This window comes from Symphalangus syndactylus, chromosome 2, assembly GCF_028878055.3.
Source record: "Symphalangus syndactylus isolate Jambi chromosome 2, NHGRI_mSymSyn1-v2.1_pri, whole genome shotgun sequence".
NCBI lineage: Eukaryota > Metazoa > Chordata > Mammalia > Primates > Hylobatidae > Symphalangus > Symphalangus syndactylus.
In genome coordinates this window covers 33,403,820-33,426,283 of record NC_072424.2, presented here as the reverse complement: position 1 = coordinate 33,426,283, position 22,464 = coordinate 33,403,820, and the positions used below count along the sequence as shown (strand labels likewise).

The 22,464-nt window shown below is 42.4% G+C and overlaps 1 protein-coding gene across 1 annotated transcript in view; it reads left to right on the top strand.

The window, feature by feature from the left end:
- Positions 1-22,464, top strand: part of SORCS3 (sortilin related VPS10 domain containing receptor 3) — a 639,289-nt gene that overhangs the window by 518,470 nt on the left and 98,355 nt on the right. Inside the window, exons 10-13 of the mRNA XM_055249892.2 lie at positions 6,290-6,436; positions 8,033-8,135; positions 14,767-14,843; positions 17,743-17,834. Coding sequence (XP_055105867.2) covers positions 6,290-6,436; positions 8,033-8,135; positions 14,767-14,843; positions 17,743-17,834 — 419 coding nt within the window. The remainder of the gene's footprint in view (positions 1-6,289; positions 6,437-8,032; positions 8,136-14,766; positions 14,844-17,742; positions 17,835-22,464) is intronic.

Sequence of the window (22,464 nt, the reverse complement as noted above, 5' to 3'; positions counted from 1 at the left end):
CTCTAGGGGTCATTAGAATTTAACCTTCTTTACTGGAAATTCTCACAGAAACTGTGGTTATGTACCATATGGCCAGTTAGCAAAGAGACTACAACTTTTCTGGACTCTAAGTGCCCTTGAGTAATGCAACTGAGAAAACCAGTTAAGTTTTCACATTCAATTCAGCTAAATTAGCACACTTCTATGGAGTGTATTTTGTTTGATGATATTAGGACTGGTGCATGAGATTCATAATTACTGGAATGATACAAGTGACTCTATTAGGGTAATTATCACAGTCTAACTTGTATTAGAGGTGTGATTCCACCAGGTTGTGGAGTCACTAAAGGATAATTCTAACTTGAGGAATTTGGAGAGACTTAGAGATGAGTTTGGCTTAATTATAGACAAATTGTTGGAAATAAGAAGAGAACCAGAGTCGAATGTGGAGGGACTCTATTTTATGAAATGTTGAGTGGCCTTGTGGAGCAGTGGGGATGAAGATTGTAAATATGCTGGTAAAAAGCTTGACTGAAGATTCAGGCATTTATGCTATGGGCTAGTATTTCTTTATCTTTTTTCCCCTCATATTTACATACCCAGAAAATATTTGCACGTGTGATGTAGGCCCCTGTGCCAGGTTAATTTGTAACTTTATATTAGAATAGGACATTACCCCTGTTTCTCCTTGACTCAAAGGTTCAGAGATGTCTTTAGGTAATTTTCAGATATCAGGTGGCTTGGGGCTGACCTTGACCACTTAAGTCACAGTTATATCACTCTATCTTCTGCATGGACCTCTGAAGCCTCTTCTTGGTAATGGAGAGGAGACAAAGAAAGCAAGAGCTTATTTGGGAATTGGTCTTGCAAGCCTTGGCACTGAAAAATCCTTGGACCAATGGAGATCAACCCCACTGAACTCCCCAAAATCTAACAAGGCTGAGATAATTTCCATTTCAAATCTGTTGGACTTGTCTCCTGCTGTAGAGAGATTCTCCTGCTTGTTCTTTCTCAAATTCCTGCTTCAAAGTACAATATTGTCATGGCTATAATTACATAATTATGGGAGAAAATAACACATGAAGGCCAAATAATAGTCGATCTCTTCTTTGAGGTGTCAAGCTGACTCCTTCAAAACAAGGCTGGTATCGACAGTGAATGTAGCCTATTGTGTGTGCTTACCATTATTCTCATAACATTCTTTTCGTATAGAGCTCTATTGCAGTGTCTTCACATCCCCAGGTATAAACTACATTTATCTTTAATTACTCTCCCTAATAAATCAAGAAACAAATATTCTTTCCAACATACGCAGTTATACTATGGCAACATTCTCTGAGCTGCCGGTGTGATACATTTTCTTCAATGCTCTCCTGGATATTTTGCATCTAACCTATAACTCCTTACAGTAATAACCACAGCATACCTGGCAATACCTTAGACAAGCACTGTCAAATAAATACATAAGGTGAGCTACATACACACTTCCACATTTCTGCTTCCCACATTTTAAAAAGTAAAAAACAGACAAAATTCATTCTAATAATATTTTTATTTAAACAAAGTATCTAAAATGTCATTTCAGTATACGTTCAATGTAACAATTATTTAGTTATTTTATATTTTTCCATACTAATTTTCATAAGTCTGCAACATCCTGGATGTATTTTACATGTCCCATGAATCTCAATTTATATGCTAAATTTTCACCAGAAATACTTGATCGGTATTTAACATTTCATAAATTTACAGTAAAAAAAGAAGATCCACATACCCAAGTTATTCTCAACAAACTTGAAAGTTTGCCAGTAACTGAATTGGGTATCAGTTCTTCAATTCAAATTTCTATTGGTTAAAATGAAATAAAATTAAAAATTAGTTTCTTCATTCCCGTAGCCACTTTTCAAGCCATATGTGGCCAGTGGCTACTGTTTTGGATTGCACAGTCATAAACAACTTATATATATTTTTTCTTATTTATCTCTCACAATATCACATTCTTCACTGTGCCTATGAGATTACAGAGATGCAGAGAATTTAGTGGCTTGGCTCTGATCATACAGCTAGTGGTGCTGCATTTCAAGAAATCCATGTCTGCTTGACAAACCACTTAGGCTTTTCTCACTATTCTTTTTTTTTGCATTTTTATGGAGGTATAATTTATGTATAGTAAAATTTACCCTTTTAGTATACAGTTCTGTGAGTTTTGATTTGTGCATTCTGGTGTGTAAATGTGTGCACAAATCACAATCAAGACATAGAACAGTTCCATTACTCCCAAATATTCCCTTATTGACCGTTTGTAGTCCACCCTTCTCTACCCCAAAGTCACTGACAAACACACACCTGACCTCTCTTTGTCTTTAGTTTTGCCTTTTCTAGAGGGTGAGTAAATGGAATTATACAGTAGGTAACCTTTTCAGTCTGACTTTTTTTTCCCTTAGAATAATGCATTTGAGATTCACTCACATTGTTGAATACATCAGTTCCTTCTGTTTCTGAGCAGCATTCTGTTGTGTGGATATGACAGAGGTTGTTTTTCAGTCACCAGCTGAAGACCATTTAGGTTATTTTTTAAAATTTTGTGTGATTATGAATAAAATTTCTATAAACATTCTCTTGACCATAAATTTTTATTTCTCATGGGTAAATACTTAGGAGTAGGATTGCTGAGTTGAGTGTAAGTATATGTTTATAAGAAGCCACCAAATTATTCCAAAAGTGGCTGTGGGATTTTGCATTTCCACCAGCAAGGTATGAGAGTAGCAGCTGCTTCACATCTTCAGCAACACTTGCTTGGTTTGACAGAGAGAGAGAGAGAGAGAGTGTGTATGTGTGTGTGTGTGTGTGTGTAGCTGTTCTGATGGGGATTTAGTGGTAACTCATCGCGGGTGTGATTTGCTTTTCTTCAGTGACTAAATAACTGGACCCAGTATACCTGGATGGATAAAATGAAACTTCCAGGCCAGGCACGGTGCCTTACGCCTGTAATCCCAGCACTTTGGGAGGCCGAGGCGGGCGAATCATGAGGTCAGGATTTTGAGACCAGCCTGGCCAACATGGTGAAACCCCATCTCTACTAAAAATACAAAAAAATAACTGGGCGTAGTGACGGTCACCTGTAATCCTGGTTACTCAGGAAACTGAGGCAGGAGAATTGCCTGAACCCAGGAGGCAGAGGTTGCAATGAGCTGAGATGGTGCCACTGCACTCTAGCCCAGGTGACTGAGTGAGACTCCATCTGAAAAAAAAAAAAAAAAAACTTCCCAGCCAGCCTCAGTATTCTGGTCTCTTTGCCCATCTTATTGATGTTTCCTTGCCTTTCCTCTCCCTAGAGCCTGTCATCTTCCCTCTGCTTTATCATGACCTTCAGAGACCCTTATCGGGCCAGAAGGACAGCTGCTTAGAGACTCCACAGGGACTTTTTTCCCTGAACCAAACTTCCTCAGCCCCTCACCACAGGTGGGACTCTAGGGACAGCCCAAGGCAGAACATGGTAATTGCATTTCTCAGCAGAGCCCTGGCTTCTTTGTCCTGAGGTCTCTGGGAGGTGACCAACAGATGACCGTGCCACCTGGACTCAGCATTCCGCCAAGGGGCCTGCTGTCAGTTTCCCTTTGCACTCAAATTGATTCCCAGAGGGAAAGTGGGCCACACAGGCTAGACACCCTGTATTGTCCTCGTCTGTGGGCACCATCACAAGCTGGTACCCTTCTCCCTGGACTGCTGAAATAATCAGCAGCAGCCAAACATCTGATTTCAAACAACAGTGGGAGGAAGTATGTTTAAAGTTAATTCAATGCTATGTACCTCCTTGGATGAGGACGAGTAAAAATGCATGTCTCATTCTCCAGTTCCTTTACATTGCATTTAGTGAGGGTGCGTAGTCTTTCATAATACTTTTGTCTTAGAAATACATGTGTACATACGTGTGTACACATACATGCATATATGAGTATGGGTCTACTGGGTTGCAACATAAATGTGTTTCTTACTTGAGTTGCAGTCAAAAAGTGTGAAAGCTGTTGGCTTAGGACACACAAAAGCCAAGTACCCTCCAAACTCGCAGTCCATTTATACAAGACATGAAGCCAAAAAGCGATTCAGTAATAATGTAAGGGCTTTGAACTATCCAAACACAAGTGGGAAATGTTCCGTTTCTTTCAGACGGGAAGGAGATTGCTGCGGCATTATGTACAACTGCAGGAGAAACACCCTCACAGCTGCAAGTGGGTTCCCTGGGAGTCTGTCCTTTCTACATCTTTTTAGTCCCCATTCCTCTGGTTTTGTTCTCAGAATATGTGGGACACACAGAAAATGCCTGTCCAAGTGGTGAAGTGCTCAGTGGGAAAACATGGTAATGGTAATGGTAATGATTGTTTAATTTGTTAACCTGCTCACCCGGAAGATCACAAGAGGTTGCTGAGTGGCTGGAATTCTTTCTGTGATGCATTGAGCTGGGGGCATCAGAGAGGGCCACAGCCGCTCCCCAGGAAAAACTGAACCGGGGCCAAGGTGTCTGAGTCTGATCCAAATATTTTCATCCAAGAAGTGGATAGCAAGGCCCTGGGTACATGTGGGAGAGGGTAACTGGTTTAGGGGAGTGAGTTTTCTGGAATCATTAGCTGGTGGTCTAGCAGAAAAGGCACCAGCTCTGTGGCTAAACAGAACACTGAAAGGCCTCATCAGGTAGAAGTTTCTAGAGAATCTCAGATTCCATTCTCCGTGAGGTGAGGAATGATTAGTAGTCAGGTTTGGGAGATGCACCATTGCAGTTAGTTTTAAAGACTGAGGTGATCTGAGGGGCTCATAGCCCCTAGATGAGCATTTGAGATGCTGTACTTCCTGAAATGGCCCTGACTTTAAGCCATTAGGGCAGGGAGGAGGTCTCTAGGGAGGGCATGGCTCAGACATCATGCCCCTCCCCTACCTTAGTTGCTCTGCTTACCTACCCACTGTTCCAGGTAGGAATCTAATCAATTCCATTGTTGGCCCTTTGTCAAATTCCCCTGGTGGCGTCCTTCCAGATAATTCTATTCTCCTCCTGAGATTCTCTGTCCATTTGTTTGTTTGTTTGTTTATTCTTATTTGGGCTGGCATTCTCTTTCAGGGCCAATCAGGTTACTTAAAAAAAGAAAAGAAGATTTTTTATTTCGTCAATTAAATTATGTCATTTGAAAACAAAAAAATAAGCTCACTTCTGTGAAACTCTTACCCTTTTCTCCCACTGGCATTCTCTCCAAAGTGAGTAAACCTCAGTTAACCATGATACTGGAAGAATGGGGGATAAATACAATTAAAACTTTAAGGTATCTGAGTATCACCCACAAAACCTGCCATTGAACGTATTGTTTATATATATTTAAACTAACTGAATTGCCTTTGGCAATGTGCTATTTGCTATTTGCCTTTGAAACATGCTATAACTTCTATGGAAAAAGAGTTAAGGGAATCTTTCTTTGATGCAGGACGTTGTCATTCTAAATATCTGCTTTCCTTGCCCAGCATGTAGAATATAAGGAATAAAAGTTTGGGTAGAATTTGTACTTACCCTAGAACCCTTCTGGGTGATAAATCTCCTTTAATCCTCTAGCTGCTTGTTTTGTGGTAATGCTCGTTTCCCAGCAAAATATCAAAGGCATGCAAATCTCAAAACAGGGGAACACTGGTGAGTGCTTTGCATAGTCTCACGGATCCTTTGCCAGCCAACTGGGAAAAAGAAGAGGAACAGGGCTTATTCCACCAATTTCAAAGCGACCATTGGCTGAGTCCCACAGCTGATATGGGAGTTATCCAAAGTCACATAGTGAGCTAGTGGCCTGGAAAGAGACAGATGCCAGGCAGATGCTGAATCATCTGCCCCAGGATATCTTCATTACTACTAATCACAGTGCCTCAACTTCCATTGTTATGATATACCCATCTACAGGCCTCTCCTGAGCAGAAACGCATGTTTGCTGGGAGGGGTAACTCCTTCAGTTCTTGTCAGCCACTCCCACCTTAGAGGGAATGTTAATAGTTAATTAAAGATAAAGTCCTATGGAACAAAGTACAGAGACGAGCAAAGTGGGAAAAAACAGATGGGTAAGCATAGACAGGGACATCCAGGGGTGACATAAGGTTCAGAGATGAACTTCTTTAACATTTTTCAGAGACCACATGGCATTCACTGTCTCCTATCATGTTCCTTCTTTTCTTGCTTGGAACCCCAACATGCCGTGGGAAATTCTGGGGCTTCTCTAAGGGCTTCTCCAAGACCAAAGTCATGTTGGCCCAGCATCGTTCTCCATCTCTCACCTTTTTTTCCTAGGTAGCAGGTATCAAAGGGATATTTCTGGCAAACAAGAAGGTGGACGACCAGGTGAAGACATACATCACTTACAACAAAGGCAGGGATTGGCGCCTGCTGCAAGCTCCGGATGTGGACCTGAGAGGAAGCCCAGTGCACTGCCTGCTGGTCAGTCACTCAGCCTCATGGGAAGTTCACAGGGCAGGCTGGGGAAGCTGTGTCAAGGGCTTTGTTTCATCAAAGGGTCTTAGGAACTCAGGTGGTGCAGAGCAGTAATTTTCTAAAACTTGCAGGGCATTGGTCTGTGGACTCAGACTGCAGCACCAATTGGGTGAAAGGCCCAGTTGAATTATGCAGGCATTTACTGAGGTTCTACTATGTGCTCCATCTCATAGTAAGGCAAAGAAATATATAAGAGAAGGAGCCTGTGCTCAAGGGTCCCAGGCACAGCTCAGTGGTAGTAATGCATCTATTAACTGATACTAACATGATGCATTGTGTTTTGGTAAATGCTTGCTAGATGTTGAGGCAAGCAAAAGTTGCTTTGAGAATCCAGGGGGACTTAGGCTGGAACGTCCATATGGGACAGTTAATCTATCAGCATTTCTAGGATTCCTGTTGTATGGAATACTGAGGTAGGCACCATGGAAGACATGATGTGTGAGATGGTATCTCTGGCTCCAGGTGCTTCTGCTCTGTGTGAGGAGGCAAGACGGTTCATTAACAATAAAATCCACAATCCTCAGTGCCCTCTGAATAAGGACTGCTGTAAGAAACAATTCTAAGGTCCCAGAAATGGTTATGTTTCTTCTGAGCAAAAAGTTTCCTCTTGCCACTTATTCAAAAAGATTTATTAACCACTTATCATATTCTAGACCCTATGTTAAAAATTGGGACTACAATGGTAAATACGGCAAATGGAGCCCTTTCGCTTTGTAATTTTCAGCCTTATTCCATATAATTTTGCTTTGGGTACTAGGAGGGTCAGAGATAAATGCCTGCTTACCTCTAGGAATTGGTCACAGCATGAATTTTTTTTTCCTCAAACCTTACCCATGGCTTCATCTTATTTTAATCTGATTTTCTTTTTCTTTCTATTTCTTCATCTTCTTATTTGTATTTATTGTACAGAATATGTCTCTGTAAATCCCCAATCTCTTTTAAGAACACTCAAATGGGGATAGATGAATAAATAAATGAATAAATAGAGAACAAAGACTTATATAGGTTTTAGATGATGGCTTCAAATATTTTAAGTAAAATTATAAATAAGAACAAAATACATAAAACAGAGACAGAGACAATCTGGCTGAAGAAGGTGGAGGGCCTGGCCTAGTTCACATAGCTTCCCCTCTTCACCCCTCCCAGAGGGCCCTTACAACTGCAAGAAGCAGAATTGATGGTCAAGATCAGAAATGCGAGAATGTTAGTGTCATCCTGTTAGAAGGAATGGTCAAGGAGGCTTCATAAAGCCAGCCATGAACTGGACCTTGGATAGGTTGGGTGAGGAAGAGAGGGAAAGGCACGAGACTGTGGTTGGGGGGCAGAGGCAAGAGGGGGCTTATGGAAGGTACTCAGTGGAGCTTCTAATGTGAGCATACCAGCTATCTCAGGTGCGGGTATCTCCTGCCCAAAACTGTGTGACTCACCATCCAATGCCTTGCTATTTCTGGGAGCTGAACATCGGGAAGCCCATCTCTAGTGGGGTAGGGGTACAGGTGTCTGGAATTTTCTAGAATGAAACTATTTCCTTCTCCATTTTAGCCCTTCTGTTCCTTACATCTGCACCTGCAGCTCTCTGAAAATCCATATTCCTCAGGAAGAATCTCTAGCAAGGAGACAGCCCCAGGACTTGTGGTGGCTACAGGTAAGAAAAACATTCCTTGGGCGTCTTCCTTACTGACAGTGTTTAGAATAAATTTGTCACCTATTTTTGGATCATGGACTCACTTGAGCATCGGATGAAAGCTGTGAGCACTCTCCCCAGAAAATATGCAGGGTTCCCCGATACCCATCTAAGAACCTAAGATGCAAAGAGCTCCAGACATTTGTAATTCCTAGGTTCATGCATCTTCCTCCTAGACACAGAGCAGTCCCCTGTGCTTAGCAAGAGGCCAGAGTTTCTCTCAAAGTAAACTGACCATTCAGAATGGTTGTTTGTAGTAGGGAATACACACTTTAAGAAAACATGATATATGAACTTCCTAGCTCACCAAATATAAGTTGGGGTAGTTTTCTCTTTACACAGATGATTCTTTACAAAGGGTTCCATCCCAGAGCTGTTTTTAATCAGGAGGTCTCTGGTGCATGTAAAGGCTTGTTTACACATGATTAACCCCTTGGCTGAGAGCCTGAGGGCAAGGGGCAGAAAAACTTAAGCTTGCATTCTTGGAATCACTGTCCACTGAGCATCAATCAGAAATGAAGATAAAGCAACTTTGAGATGAAAGCTAAAGTCTCCAGGGAGTGTGCTCTGATTAGCATGCACTGCATTTCCATACACCTTCTCAGGAATGCATTGATGGCATAAAGGAAGGCAGCCTGCTAATCTTAGAAGTTAGAGCTCTGGTGTTGGTCAGCTTATTTTTCTAATGAAAGCAGATAAATTCACAGTGACTTTCGGCACTGGTACATTCTGTGTTCTCTCATCAATCCAAAGCTCTCGTCCCTGGAGTTCCTACTCTCTAGGCATGGCTTCCTTCTCCAAACCTCCAACTGTGTGAGCTTTTAGATACCACCAGTGACGAACCACTCTCATCAGATTGACAGCTGGCATAGCCTTCTGGCATGTCAGTCAACTCCTGTCAACCCCAGATGGTTGGGAGCAACTATGGTTAATACCACTGGCTTCGGGGAGCCCAGGCTGAGGAGAGATGAAAGCAGGCTCTGTTGCTGTTCCCCTAGCTGGAGGAGTGATCCTCACACTCTGCAATCCATGTGGACTGGTTTTTCCAACTCAAGGGCTGCTGGACCCTATGCCTCTCCTCAAGACCTGCAGGAGGCCCAGGGCTGAACTGGAAGCTACATCAAAAAGTAGGGATGAATAATAAAAGTTAATATTATCTGAATATTTAGTGTGTAGCCAGGCATTGTTCTTTGTGGCTTGACCACTCTGAACTTCGGTGTTTTCATTGGCAAAGTGGGCATAATAGTACCAAAATAATAGAATTGCAGGATATAATGAAACAATGAATTTAAAATGCTTAGAACAACGGCCAGGTGCAGTGGCTCATGCCTGTAATTCCAGCACGTTGGGAGGCCAAGGCAGGTGGCTCACCTGAGGTCAGGAGTTTGAGACCAGGCTGGCCAACATGGTGAAACCCCGTCTCTACTAAAAATACAAAAATTAGCCAGGTGTGGTGGTGCATGCCTGTAGTCCCACCTACTAGGGAGGCTGAGGCAGTAGTATTGCTTGAACCCAGGAGGCAGAGGCTGCAGTAAGCCAAGATGGTGCCACTGCACTCCAGCCTGGGTGACACAGTGAGACTCTTGCTCAATAAATAATACATAAATAAATAAATAAATAAATAAATAAATAAATAAATAAGTAAAATGCTTAGAACAGTGCCTGGGGCATATTGAATACTCAGTACATGTTACTTATCATCATTAATGTTATAGAAGTTAAAACTCTTCTTACATCAGAAGAATATAATGTGCTCATCTCCTTCAATAAATCCATAAATCGTATGCATGCACTATGCACACAGAGAAACTCAGGAACCTTGTCCTCCTGCTTTCCAGGCTGAGCCCTGACACTTATTAGGTTTGTGCATTTGGCTTAGTTTTTAAACTCTGAGCTTCATTTTTCTCATCTGTAAAACTGGGGGGGTGTTTTAAAAATTAGAGATGGAAGTGTGTGTCTATAAGACCCAGCAGAGTGCACAGAGTATCATAAGGTAGGATTAATGGTAGTTGTTATTACCTGTGACCAGCATATTGCTTCTAAATTAGTACTTTGTAAATTAGCAAACACACAGGCATTAAGGATTTACTTTTGAATTTTTTTGTCCATGTGTATCAGAATCGCTAATTTCTTTTTATCTCCCCTTGTAATTCTTGAGGCTTTTTGCCATGCCCTGGATCTTTGGGAGGGATATAACTCAGCTGATGAGATCCTGATGAAAAGCCAGGGCTAAGTCACTGGCACGTGCCTCTTCATACCCAGCTTCTCCTTACCCTGCTTGCCCTGGACACCTTGGGAGGTCATTTGCTGTCAGGAAGATAACTATGACGTCAGCCAATTATGCCTTCAGTGGCCTGCATGGAGCCTGCCCCTGCAGAGTCCTTTCCCATATCCGTGCCTTCCACCTGCCTTCAGGTGTCAGCCACCCTGGGCTCTCTCCACTCCCACTGCTGACTCCCTTTTCCCACTTGGCACTGAGATGTGGTCTCAGGGAAGCTGCGTGGATAAAAGCATACCCTGGGATTCATCTCTTAACTCCTGGCTGAGGACATCTCCGAAGGCAGATGGAATTCCAGTATGGAGTTTGGCAATTGCCTTTTGCAAGCAGAAACACTAGGGTTCCTAATATCCTTAACGCTGTGGTTTCAAGCTAGTAATAAAGACCTCACATCCTCGCATTGCCTTACAGCATCCAAAGCTTGCTTTTCTTGACTTGATTGCATAACTGCACGATGATGTAGAAATGGCAATTACTATACTCCTCAATTTAGAGATGAAGAGACTGTGGGCAGGTGGAAACAGGCGTCATGTCCCAGCCCACACTCTCGCTGATTCCACCTCTAGTGCTCTGTTCTGTAGCCATTCAGCCAGACCCATCTCTGAGCCCCTTTCCATGCCAGCTCCACAGCTAACCAGACCCCCTGCCAGGCTTCCTATAAACTCTGAATGTTCACACCCTCCTGTTGTTCTTTCTGTGGAGGCCCTCCTCCCACCCCTGCCCCTGCAGGGGCAAGTTCATTGTATACTGTCAGTTTCCTCCCCACTGAGCCTGTAGCCACCCTGTCTGGGCAGCAACTCCCTCTGGCATGAGTGGTGGTGAGAGAAGCGTCGCTAGCCCTCAGAGGACTTCAAAATTCTCTCCCTTTTATTTTTTTTTTTCAAAAATATTTAAGGAGCAGAGAAAGATAGCACTGGGAGGAAATGAGGGTAAAAGCAAGTTGTTTAAAACTTCCAAAAAGGCAATGGGCTCTCCATCATTTACCAGCCAAGCTGTTGGTGAGAAAAGATCCCAGTTCTTCTTCTTCTCCATCTCACTCCCCCTCCTCTCTCATCCTGCCACTCAAGTGGTCAACAGCTGCATCCCCTTCTTCTAACATGGTTGGCAGCCACTCTAGCTGAGCTCCAATTCCACTTCAGCCAGCAAGGCTTATTTTTCAACTCCTCCTCCTCTGACACCATAACTCCAGCTCTTCCTATCAGAAATCACCCACAGAGCCACCTAAGGACTGTACATGTTCAAAGATCAACTCCTCCTGGGTACATCTTTGCTGTCCCTTCATCTGGGAACCAACTTTCTGGTCTCTGTGATCAGTAGCATTTTCATTCAGGGGTCTTTTCAATTGACAGAAGATATTTCCACAAATAGAGTTCACTGTGAGCCTTGGGTTCTTACCACCATAAGGCTCCCAAAATCCATCTAGTCGAGCTTTGAAAGAGGCTAAAGATGTTGACAGAACCAGCTTCTAAGGAAGGTGAGGAGTGTTAAGCTAGATCCTTAGAAGCCATGCCAGGGATGGAAGATTCACAGCTCTGGAGCAACAGTGCTCCTGCCTCCCTCTCTCTCTGTCGCTGTTGGTAGACATCTGTTGATCACCACCACATTCTATTCTGTCGAAACCAAAGAATCCTTCTTAACACAATGCTCCAGGTTAGCACAACCACTAAGCGACTAGAGTTGATATTCTCCTCCCCGTTTCCCATTACTTTCCTTACCTGTGTCTTCTAAAACCTGTATCTGGGGAGTTGAATTCCAAATTCCAGACAGAACTCCATGGATCTACTCACCAAGCCTCTCCCTACTCTTCCCACACCTACTGCCTGAACCCTGAGCCCTGAGCCCTGAGCCCAGGGGTTATTTTTGGAAACTTGAGTCTCAAAACAAGTTGGCTATTTGTGTGCTCCCTGATGCTGATGGGAGCTTGACAAGCTGTAGCCTGGCTTTAATTTCTCATCTTGAAGCACTAAATGTCAGGAGCTCAATTAACATTTTCATTATTGCATTTTTGTTGTGCTCCTATTTAGGCTACAGATGTGTGGGAGCTAACGTTCTCTTCCTGCTATTTTTATTTTTTTATTTTTTTATTTTTTTCTCATAAATTTAGTTTTATTATTAATTTTTTTGCACACAAAACAATAAACATTTTCTAAAAATACATACAAACAAAAAGATGCATATCAAACATATTAGGAAGGTTGCACATGGGAAGACGGGGAATAGAAATGGGGAGTGGGAATTAAAGAAAATAAATGAGAGAGGGGCTTTATATGGATCAATGATAATAACTCAATCCTCTATTTGACAAAGAAGAAGGAGAAGGAAGAGGAAGAAAAAGAAAGTAGGATAAAGGATCAGAAAGGGAGGAAAATAGAAAAAATTAGAGTATGACTCCAGGGTAGACCTGTTTTGTTGTCACTGGGTTGGTTGGTTGGTTTATCTGTTGTATTTTTCATATGTTTTGCCATGTTGGCCAGGCTGGTCCCGAACTCCTAGCCTGAAGTGATCAACCCGCCTTGGCCTCCCAGAGTGCTGGGACTACAGGCGTGAGCCACCACGTCCAGCCCCCACATTGCTTCTGGCCTCGTGGTAGACCTCCCAGACGGGGCGGTCGGGCAGAGGCGCTCCCCACATCCCAGACGGGGTGGCCGGGCAGAGGCGCTCCTCACTTCTTCCCAGACAGGGCAGACGGGCAGAGGCGCTCCTCACTTCCCAGACGGGGCGGCCAGGCAGAGACGCTCCTCACTTCTTCCCAGACGGGGCGGCAGGGCAGAGGCGCTCCTCACTTCCCAGACGATGGGTGGCCGGGCAGAGGCGCTCCTCACTTCCCAGACGATGGGTGGCCGGGCAGAGGCGCTCCTCACTTCCCAGACGATGGGTGGCCGGGCAGAGGCGCTCCTCACTTCCCAGACGGGGCGGCGGCTGGTCAGGGACTGCAATCCCAGCACCCTGGGAGGCCAAGGCAGGCGGCTGGGAGGCGGAGGCTGCAGCGAGCCAAGACCACGCCACCGCACTCCAGCCCGGGCAACACCGAGCACCGAGTGAGCTGAGCGAGACTCCGTCTGCAGTCGCAGCACCTCGGGAGGCCGAGGCGGACAGAGCACTCGGGGTCAGGAGCTGGAGACCAGCCTGGCCTACACGGCGAAACCGCGCCTCCAGCCAAAGGAGAAAAAGCAGGCAGCGGTGGTGGCGCGCGCCGGCAATCCCAGGCGGCCCGCAGGGGGCAGGAGAATCACGGGAGCCGGAGGCAGGGAGTCTGTAGCGAGCCGACTAGATTCCAGCCTGGGCCACAGTGGGAAAAAAAGAAGAAAGAAAGAAAGAGAGAGAGAGAGAGAGGGGAGAGAGAGAGAGAGACTTCCTGCTATTTTTAAAGAAAAAATATCATCCAGTAAGATAAACTCTTACATGTTTAGGATTCCTTCCTGGTTGTCAGAACTTCCTCAAGTGCACATCAACATTGGAACATGATACAATCATTTGTTTTCCCATTCATTCATTCCACAATTATTTATTGAGCACTATTAGGTTGGGGGCCTTTTTTTAGGCTCTGAGAAGAGGGCTGCCCATTGGGAAAACTAAATCAATATAGATGGACTAGAAAAGCTTGACCACTTTCTTTTTAATAAGCGTAGCCACAAGGTGATGGAGTGCCAGGGGAAGAAAAAGAAGGGCAGAGAGTAGAGTGTGAAGGGATGGAAGCAGCAAGTATGGTTGGTCTAGGCATAAGCCAGGTGACTTCTTTTCCTGCCATGCTTGATAGCCATGGTATGCTGAGTGTGGTCATCTTCTTCTGGGCACTGTATAATTTAGGTTACGTAGTCTGTACCATTGGGTCACTCAACTGCCTGGCACTCAAAGGACATGCTGACAAGTTTCAAACACACACACAGACACACAGTTATGCACATACACACACACACACACACACACACCAGTTTTTTTCTCAGGCTCCTATGCCCAGTTTCTCCATATGTGTCTACTCTTCCACTCTTTGCTTCCTTCAGGGGACACCTGTCAGGAGCAATGTTAGAGATTATTGGTATACAGAGTGAATAATTCAAGAGACCTGAACTAATCGATATTCAGTCTTTGACTCATGTCATTGAATGATGCATTTCTGTCATACTATTTAGATTTTTTCCCATATTGGGTTTTTCGTCCTGCTGGGCTTTTGATATGACACCAGAAAAGAAACTGCACAAATTAGCTATAAATATCACTTAGAAAACCTTTACTCTCTGCTCTCCCATCCCTCAGCCCTAAGCACACTTAATTGGTAAACTCCTAACAATCTCAAATGATCTGCTTATGTTTCAGGCAACATTGGCCCGGAGCTCTCATATACTGATATTGGTGTGTTCATCTCCTCCGATGGGGGCAACACATGGAGACAGGTAACTGGGTGAATTGAGAAAAAGGGAGGAGGCATTTAGAGTAAGTGCTACCAATCTCTCTCTCCATCCTATAGATTCTCAGCCTCATTATGACTTTGTAGTCTCAAAACATTTGAAGCAGCTGTTCAGTTTGGTCAATTGGCTGGCAGGTTAGAGGGATAATGGGGTAAAATGAGAAGGGCATTGGGCAGGGAATAGGAGGAACTGGAATTTTCCCAGTTCACTTATTCTTTCCTTCAGCCATATGTATGTAACAGGTCCAGATGCTAAGTACTGTGCTGGTTGCTGGGGATACAACTGATAAAACTGTTTTTATCATTAGTGTGCCAAGAGTTCTTGGCAAGCTGGTCTCTTCACCTTTGGGGATGTGTTTCTGTATCTACAAAATGCAAGGATTAGAATTAAAACTGACAAAGCCATGGAAGTCAGTGGTTGTTTAAGTATTGTGTAGACTGTCTTGAGTAAGTATGGAACAGCTTATATGCTTATATATGAGTAAGTATGAAACAGATATATGACTGCATGAAATGTTAATTCAGTTTTACAAACACTTGCAGCAATGCTGTCCAATAGAATGTTCAGCGATGATGGAAAAGTTCTGTATCTGTGCTTGTCCGTGCAGCTATGGACCACTTGAAATATGACTACTGTGTCAGAGGAACTTAATTTTTAATTTTATTTATTTTAATTAATTTAAATTTAAATACTCTCTTATGGCTACTATATTGGACAAATAGACTTATACAATGTCAACTAGGTATCAGGCTCCAGGAGGTAATTGAATACTTTGGAGTCCCTTTCCTTAAAAAGCTCAAAATTAACTAGAAGAAATGGGTTCGTAGCTAGCTAACTATAGTTCAGGGTGATAATAATATTTTAGTGGCATTGTTAGCATACAAAGAAAAGAGACGAATTGATCCTGCTGGAGAAACCAGGAAAGACATCACAAGGAGGGGTGGCATTTTACTAAGTCTTAAAAGTGAGACAGTTTCTCCGTGGAGAAGACAAGAGAAAGACAATGAATATCTTGATGGTAAAGGTAGAGTCACCATATGAACTCTTGTTAGACAAGTTCCTGTTTGGATCCATTAGTGAAGATTGTCGTCACCACCATCACCATCATCCCCATTGCCACCAGTGTCAGCACTACCAGCATTGTAAAAATTAACAAGTACCTATGAGACAAAAGCATCTCTGTCAAGTACTGCATGGCACACAGTCAATAATAAGTTAAGGTTCCTACCCACAAGACCATAATCAGGTGGCTGGGGAACAGATACATAAATAAGATCATACCCTTCAAAATGTAAAATAACCTATTATGAGAGCCAAAGGAGGGTGGAAGCTGGAATAGAAACTCATCTGGTACAAAATCTCCTCATAGACAAACCATTTCGGGAGGTCTCTCTACCTCAAGAAGTAGCTCACCTGACCAATGTTGTCACTGCTTTTTCTTTCCTTCTTTCATAAACAGCTGAGGAATCTACTTTTTCACTCCAGTACTAAATAGGGCAAAAATGAGCAGTGGCCAGATGGTAAAATCAAGAGGAAAGGATAAGGATAACTTCTCCCTCCTCCCCAGTGCCTCTTCCTGTGTTCCTCATTCTTAGGGTTCAACCCAGCATCTCCGTTATGTGGCTTATCACAGAGCCACCCTTTAAGCTCTGGAGAGAAAAGCCTAGCATTGCAGACTCAGTCTATGTTTATATCTGGAATATAAGTGAATCACCCTTAGGTCCTTTGTGCATTGGGGCTCATCATTAATAGGGACATTTTTCTTTTCTTTGAAGATAAATATGTAAAAAAAGAGGTTTAGGACTGAGAAACTACTGTGCTCTCTAAGGTTCCCTGGGGCATATATATAGGAGGCCCCATTCCTCTTACACATTCACCCTTTAAATCTGACTGTATCATCTCCTCATCCTCTTCTAGCCCTCTTCACTTAACTCACCATCCCAACTTCTCCATCTAGGCTGCATGAACCACCATCAGTGGTTAAGTGCTGTAGGAATTCTCCAAGCATACTTTCCCCTAGAAGATCTACAGTTGAGATTAGTTCTCTGCTGGAGAAATAGTTTTCCTGTTTAAGGTTGGAGATATAAAAGTCATATCTGGTATAAGCATTGATATATGTGGGCTTAGGTCTGAAATTCTCTTAACTTGGAACCTTGTATTGAAGTCAGTGCTTAGAAAATGCCTATGGGTAGATGGAGGGATGGACGGTTGGATGTAACACTGAATACGAGAATGAATGAGTGAATGGATGGGTAAGTAACAGACAAATAGATGAAATAAAGAATGAATAATGTTAGGTCCCTGGAAGTACTGTGTTTCAATGACCACTTAGAGTAGGGATTCATATACACCCAACTTGGGTCTTCATCCAACTTGCAGGGAGATGGTAGCTATATCAGTTATTAGTTTTACCATAGTGGGTAGGAAATTGTCTTTTAAGTTCCTAGATAATGTATAAACAACACTATAAAACACAGACCATTGACAAATTAGCAAACATCTGAATAGATCAGGAAGAAGAGAAGGCTGAGTAGTAACTTAGCTAGAAAAATAGGGAAGTTTCTTCAAAGTCATACTTCCATTGGGTTACCTAGTTGAGCATGCACCTTGTTGCTTCACCTTCATGTAGCATGCTGGTTCACAGTACTAGTAGTGGAAAGAGCCCTGGAAATGCAACTTGAGTGGCCTAGGGAGAGTTATTTGTTTTCTGTGAGCCCATTTCCTCATCAATCAAATGGAGATAATACTTGCAAAACTATCTGGTAGTGCTATTGGAAGGCTCAGAACCTAGATGAAACAATATATATGAAAGACTGTAAACTGTTAAGCACTATGCAAATGTAAGGTGTTGCTATGATTGTTGTTGTTGTTGTTGTTGTTCCAGATCTTTGATGAAGAGTACAATGTCTGGTTCCTAGACTGGGGTGGCGCCCTCGTGGCCATGAAACACACACCTCTGCCAGTCAGGCATTTGTGGTAAGGAGAGCGCCCTACCCTATTAATGAGCTAATGAGCAGCTTTTTAGTGGAGAGGATTGTGATGAGTTATTCTGCATGGTTTTGTACCCATTTGTACATTTCCTCATCCATTTATGTATCCATCCATGCATTTAATAGCCTTTACATCATCTAACTCATAAGCAGCAATAGTAGGCCAAATAATTCAGATGGGGAGGTGTAATGAATGGGGTGGGTGGTAATGAGTGGTCAGATAAGGCAGAAGACAGCAGGAAGGACCTGCAGTTCAAGTAGCCAAGATCAGTAATCCAAAATAGGAGAGATGGTAATTGGAAGAGGAAGGTTAGGTACATGTGACAGATACTGAGTTCAGTTCTAGAGAAGTTGAGTTAGTGGTTTCTATGAATATTTCAGCAGAAATGGCCATGAGTTGTCAAATATATTCATCTGAAGTTCAGGAATGGTCTAGGCTGACACTTCAGCTTTGAAGACATTAAACACTAGGTGGTAGTTAAAGCTATGGTAGTGGGCTCAATGCCTCAAGAGAGTGGGTACAAGGAGAAACCAGGGACTCCTATGGACTCTGCTGAAAACCAATATTCAGAGAGCAGGAAGAAATTATGGGACAGACTAAAGAGAAATGGCCAAAATATAGAAACTAAGGGGAAATATTTTCATGAATGCTGAAGGGGTGATTAATAGCATCAAATTCTACAATCAGATCAAGTCAGTTATGGAATAAAAAACAACCTAGGATTAAGCAATAAAGGAGATTTTTCATGATTTTTGTCAGAGTAGAATTGAAACAGGTGGGGATGAAAGTGAGACTACAATAGATTTATAAATGAATGAGCGACTGAATGGATGATAAACAATGAAATGAAATAGAGACAGTATAGATTATTCCTTTCAAAGAGTAAGATTATGAAATGGAGCTGACGGTGTATATGCAAGACCTTCCACAAGGACAGAGTTGAGTGAGAATAGATGATGATGATGATGATGATGACGACGACGACGACAACGATGATGACAACTTGTTGCTGTTGTTGTTTTGTGTTTTTGGCAGGGAATGGATGAGTCTCATGTGTATTTCTGCCCTGAAGGGAAAGAATTTCAGGCTTCAGATTCAGCAAAGTGAATATTTGGAAGAGTGAATATTTGTGGGTGGAGAATATCCTATCTAAAGTACAGTTGGTCGAATTCACATGGGCAGGAAGGTAGACCCTAGCCTAACTACCAAGTCTTAGATATTGGGGGATAAACAAGTTTAGAGTAAGAATTTTACTGGAAAGCATCAGACTGTAATCATGAAAGGCTTAGAATTCCCTAATGCCAAATCCAAGCTTCAGTCCTTTTGGCAAGGACTTAAGAAGGATTCTCTCAATTTGACCATTTTAAGTGAAACCTTATGAAATCGCCATTTTTAGATCAAAAATGATCAAATATTACCAGTTTCTTAAAGCTCAACCTAGCTTATAGTGAAATAGTTCTACCATTATGATATGGAGAGATTGTGCATATAAATGTTGAAAAGATGCATGGAGCCATTTGTAAGAGGAGCGCTCTCCCACCTCAAGGATGAGCTTGTAAAAGTTCCCAATGTAATTGCTTCTTATCCTTTTACTACTGATTTATATAGTTTTTTGGTAGTATACAAGGACTAGAATTGCTTGATATTAATGATAGTATTTATTAAGGGATTATTACTTTCCAGGCACTGTTCTAAACCATTTACATGAATTATCTCATTTAATGCTTGCCCAACCTATGTATGTAGGTACCTTTTTATTACCCACTTATAATGGCATCAAAAAGCAAACATGTTAAATACCTTTCTCAAGGCTAGACATGTATACCTGGCAGCACCAAGTTAGATTTCTGTCATGGATGCTCTTCTGTTCCAGCTGCTAATTTTCTTTTTTTTTTTGAGATGGAGTCTTGCTGTGTTGCCCAGGCCGGACTGTAGTGGTGCTATCTTGGCTCACTGCAAGCTCTGCCTCCCAGGTTCACGCCATTCTCCTGCCTCAGCCTCCCGAGTAGCTGGGACTACAGGCACCCGCTACCGCGCCCGGCTAATTTTTTTTGTATTTTTAGTAGAGACGGGGTTTCACCGTGTTAGCCAGGATGGTCTCAATCTCCTGACCTCGTGATCCGCCCACCTCGGCCTCCCAAAGTGCTGGGATTACAGGCGTGAGCCACCGTGCCCGGCCTAATTTTCTGTATACTATAACAAGCACACCTAGGCTTATGACATAGTCCCTGCTCTCCAGAAGATTGTACTCAAGATAAGGTGTTTAGGCAGTACATGCATGACTAGAAGTGAAAGCAATGTCTGCTAAAGGATGCCAGCTGTGTGTATTGCTGGAATACTGAAGCCTGGTATGTAAGGAGCCTGGCATCCTTTTCTCAAAGGTCAGCCCTCATGTCACCTCCTGCAGCAGGTAACATGAGGGCTGACCTTTGAGAGAAGGATACCAGGAGTTACAGGAGAGGTGAGAGGCAAGCCAGGGAAAGAAGAAACTTTGACTGAAGTCCAGAATTCAAGTAATGTAGGGAGTGTTCTGGGGACTATTTGATTGAGATAAAAAATGTAAATAGAGGTGGATAGGACTCAGACGAACTTACATGCCAGTTTAAGGTATTAAAGTTGGTCTGGTAGGTAATTTTTTCTGCTATCAAAACCCATTTGCCTCTATAGGGGAAAGAGCTATCTCTATTGTGGACTGAGTAGGACTTGCACTCTCAGAGAAGACAGCTTGGGTCTTAAAACAAGCTTGTTTTTAAACCAAGCAAGGCAATGTTTCTTAGCTCCCATCATGTTAAAAACTTCCATCTAAATCTTCGTAAGAGAGCTGATAAATGTCCTACAGACAGATTTAGCTGGCCTGGTTTCTTCCCTATAAGTCCTGGAGAAGGGGCTAGCAACCAGCCCTTAAACTTGGCCATCACTCTCCTTGATTATGGTAGGGACCTAGCACGCACTTAATCATTGATTCTTAAAAGCATTCTGCAGAAGTTTCCTTGTGCTGAGGAAAGAAAGAGTTTATTTTTGTCATTTCCTTTTGGTGGTAGAAGAGAAGAGCATATTTGACATGGCAAGAGTACATGGAAGAGAGTTTTGGTTTTGTCAAATATTAGCATCCTTACATCTAACCGTTCAGTCTGATCCACAAAAGTTTATCTCCAAAGACTGCCTCACTTCCAAACGGAGTACTTGTCTGATTATGCCTGGAAGGAAACCATCCAAGTTGGGAAAATTACTCAATATTCATTTAGGGATATTTATGTAGGACCAAATCATGGCTCTCAAAGTCATCACTACTAAGTTTGAGTTTTCCCTTGTTCAATGTAATATCTCTTTTCATGGTAAAAATGTTTATAGAGCTCAGAAAAAAAAAGAACTGCACTGCCACTGAATTTCCTCTTATAATAACAATGATAATATCACCCTCCATTTGTTTGACTATTCTAACTTATAAAGTATTAAGAATGATTTTTCAAACTAAGCTTTTGAAATGGCATTATCTCCATTTATAGGATATTGATACTGCCATTTGTCATAAATGCTACAAATGTTTTCTTGAATGTTTGCTTACTTGCCTTTCTATGAATGCCATTCTCTGAAGCAACCCCTCGAAGGGGCTAAATGCCAGCTATTGAGTATATGTGTTAGAAAACAGCAGCAACAACAACAAACTCATTTGGGAATTATCCTTTGCACTCCTCTTTCAAAGGCTAAGTGAGTGTTTTGTAAGGGCTTGACACTGTTATTATCATCAATGTTTTCTTATGAAATTGTTGACTTTGTCTCCTGCTTGTGAGATACAAACTTCTGAAACTTAAGCCAGCTTTTTCTTCACTAGGAGCTTCTAATTAAGTGGCAACCCTTAAGGTAAACAAATAGCTCATTTTAAGAGGAAGATAGGTTAGGTAATCAGTTCATTGCCATTTTCTGTCATGGATCTCAGACTGACATTGTTTTATATACAGATGTATATATATTAATATTTGAATAGGAAAAAGACACCAGATTACCCGCTGGGATGTAGTGGCTCTCAGATTTAAATAATAGCTACATCGCCTTTAAGAGAAAATAAGAGTAATAATTGAAAAGCTGGGGAAACTTTAGCTAGGCTAACAAGGCATGTTGTTTCCTACAAATTGAAATGATAGGTAGCCAGATAGGCATGAACGCAAAACAGCATACAAATGAATCCATCTGTTTGTGACCATGTACATTTGGATGCATGGAGATTAGAACTAAGTGCTATTGCAGGGAAACCCTCCATCTCCTTTGTACCTGAGAAGCATTAGAGTGAGATAAACAATGGGCCCCCACTGAATACAGAGATCTGATGAAAACTCACAATCGGCAGAGCACCTAATGGGCAGGTAGACAGGGGTATGACTGTTTGCTTAGCCCTGACAAGCTGTCAGTGTCTGTCAATGGGATGTTCTTGGAAACAGAAAGGAAAACATCACCTGGCCTTTTGTGTTTCTTTGGTTGTATGTGCTAGCATTTTGTTCAGAGAAACTTTCAAATGAAAACAATAGTTCCAAACAATACATGCCTCTGAAAAGCAAAAGTGCATGTGCTGTTCTGAAGAACTTCCAGGTGGCTAAAATGCTACCACCTCGTGTACTGG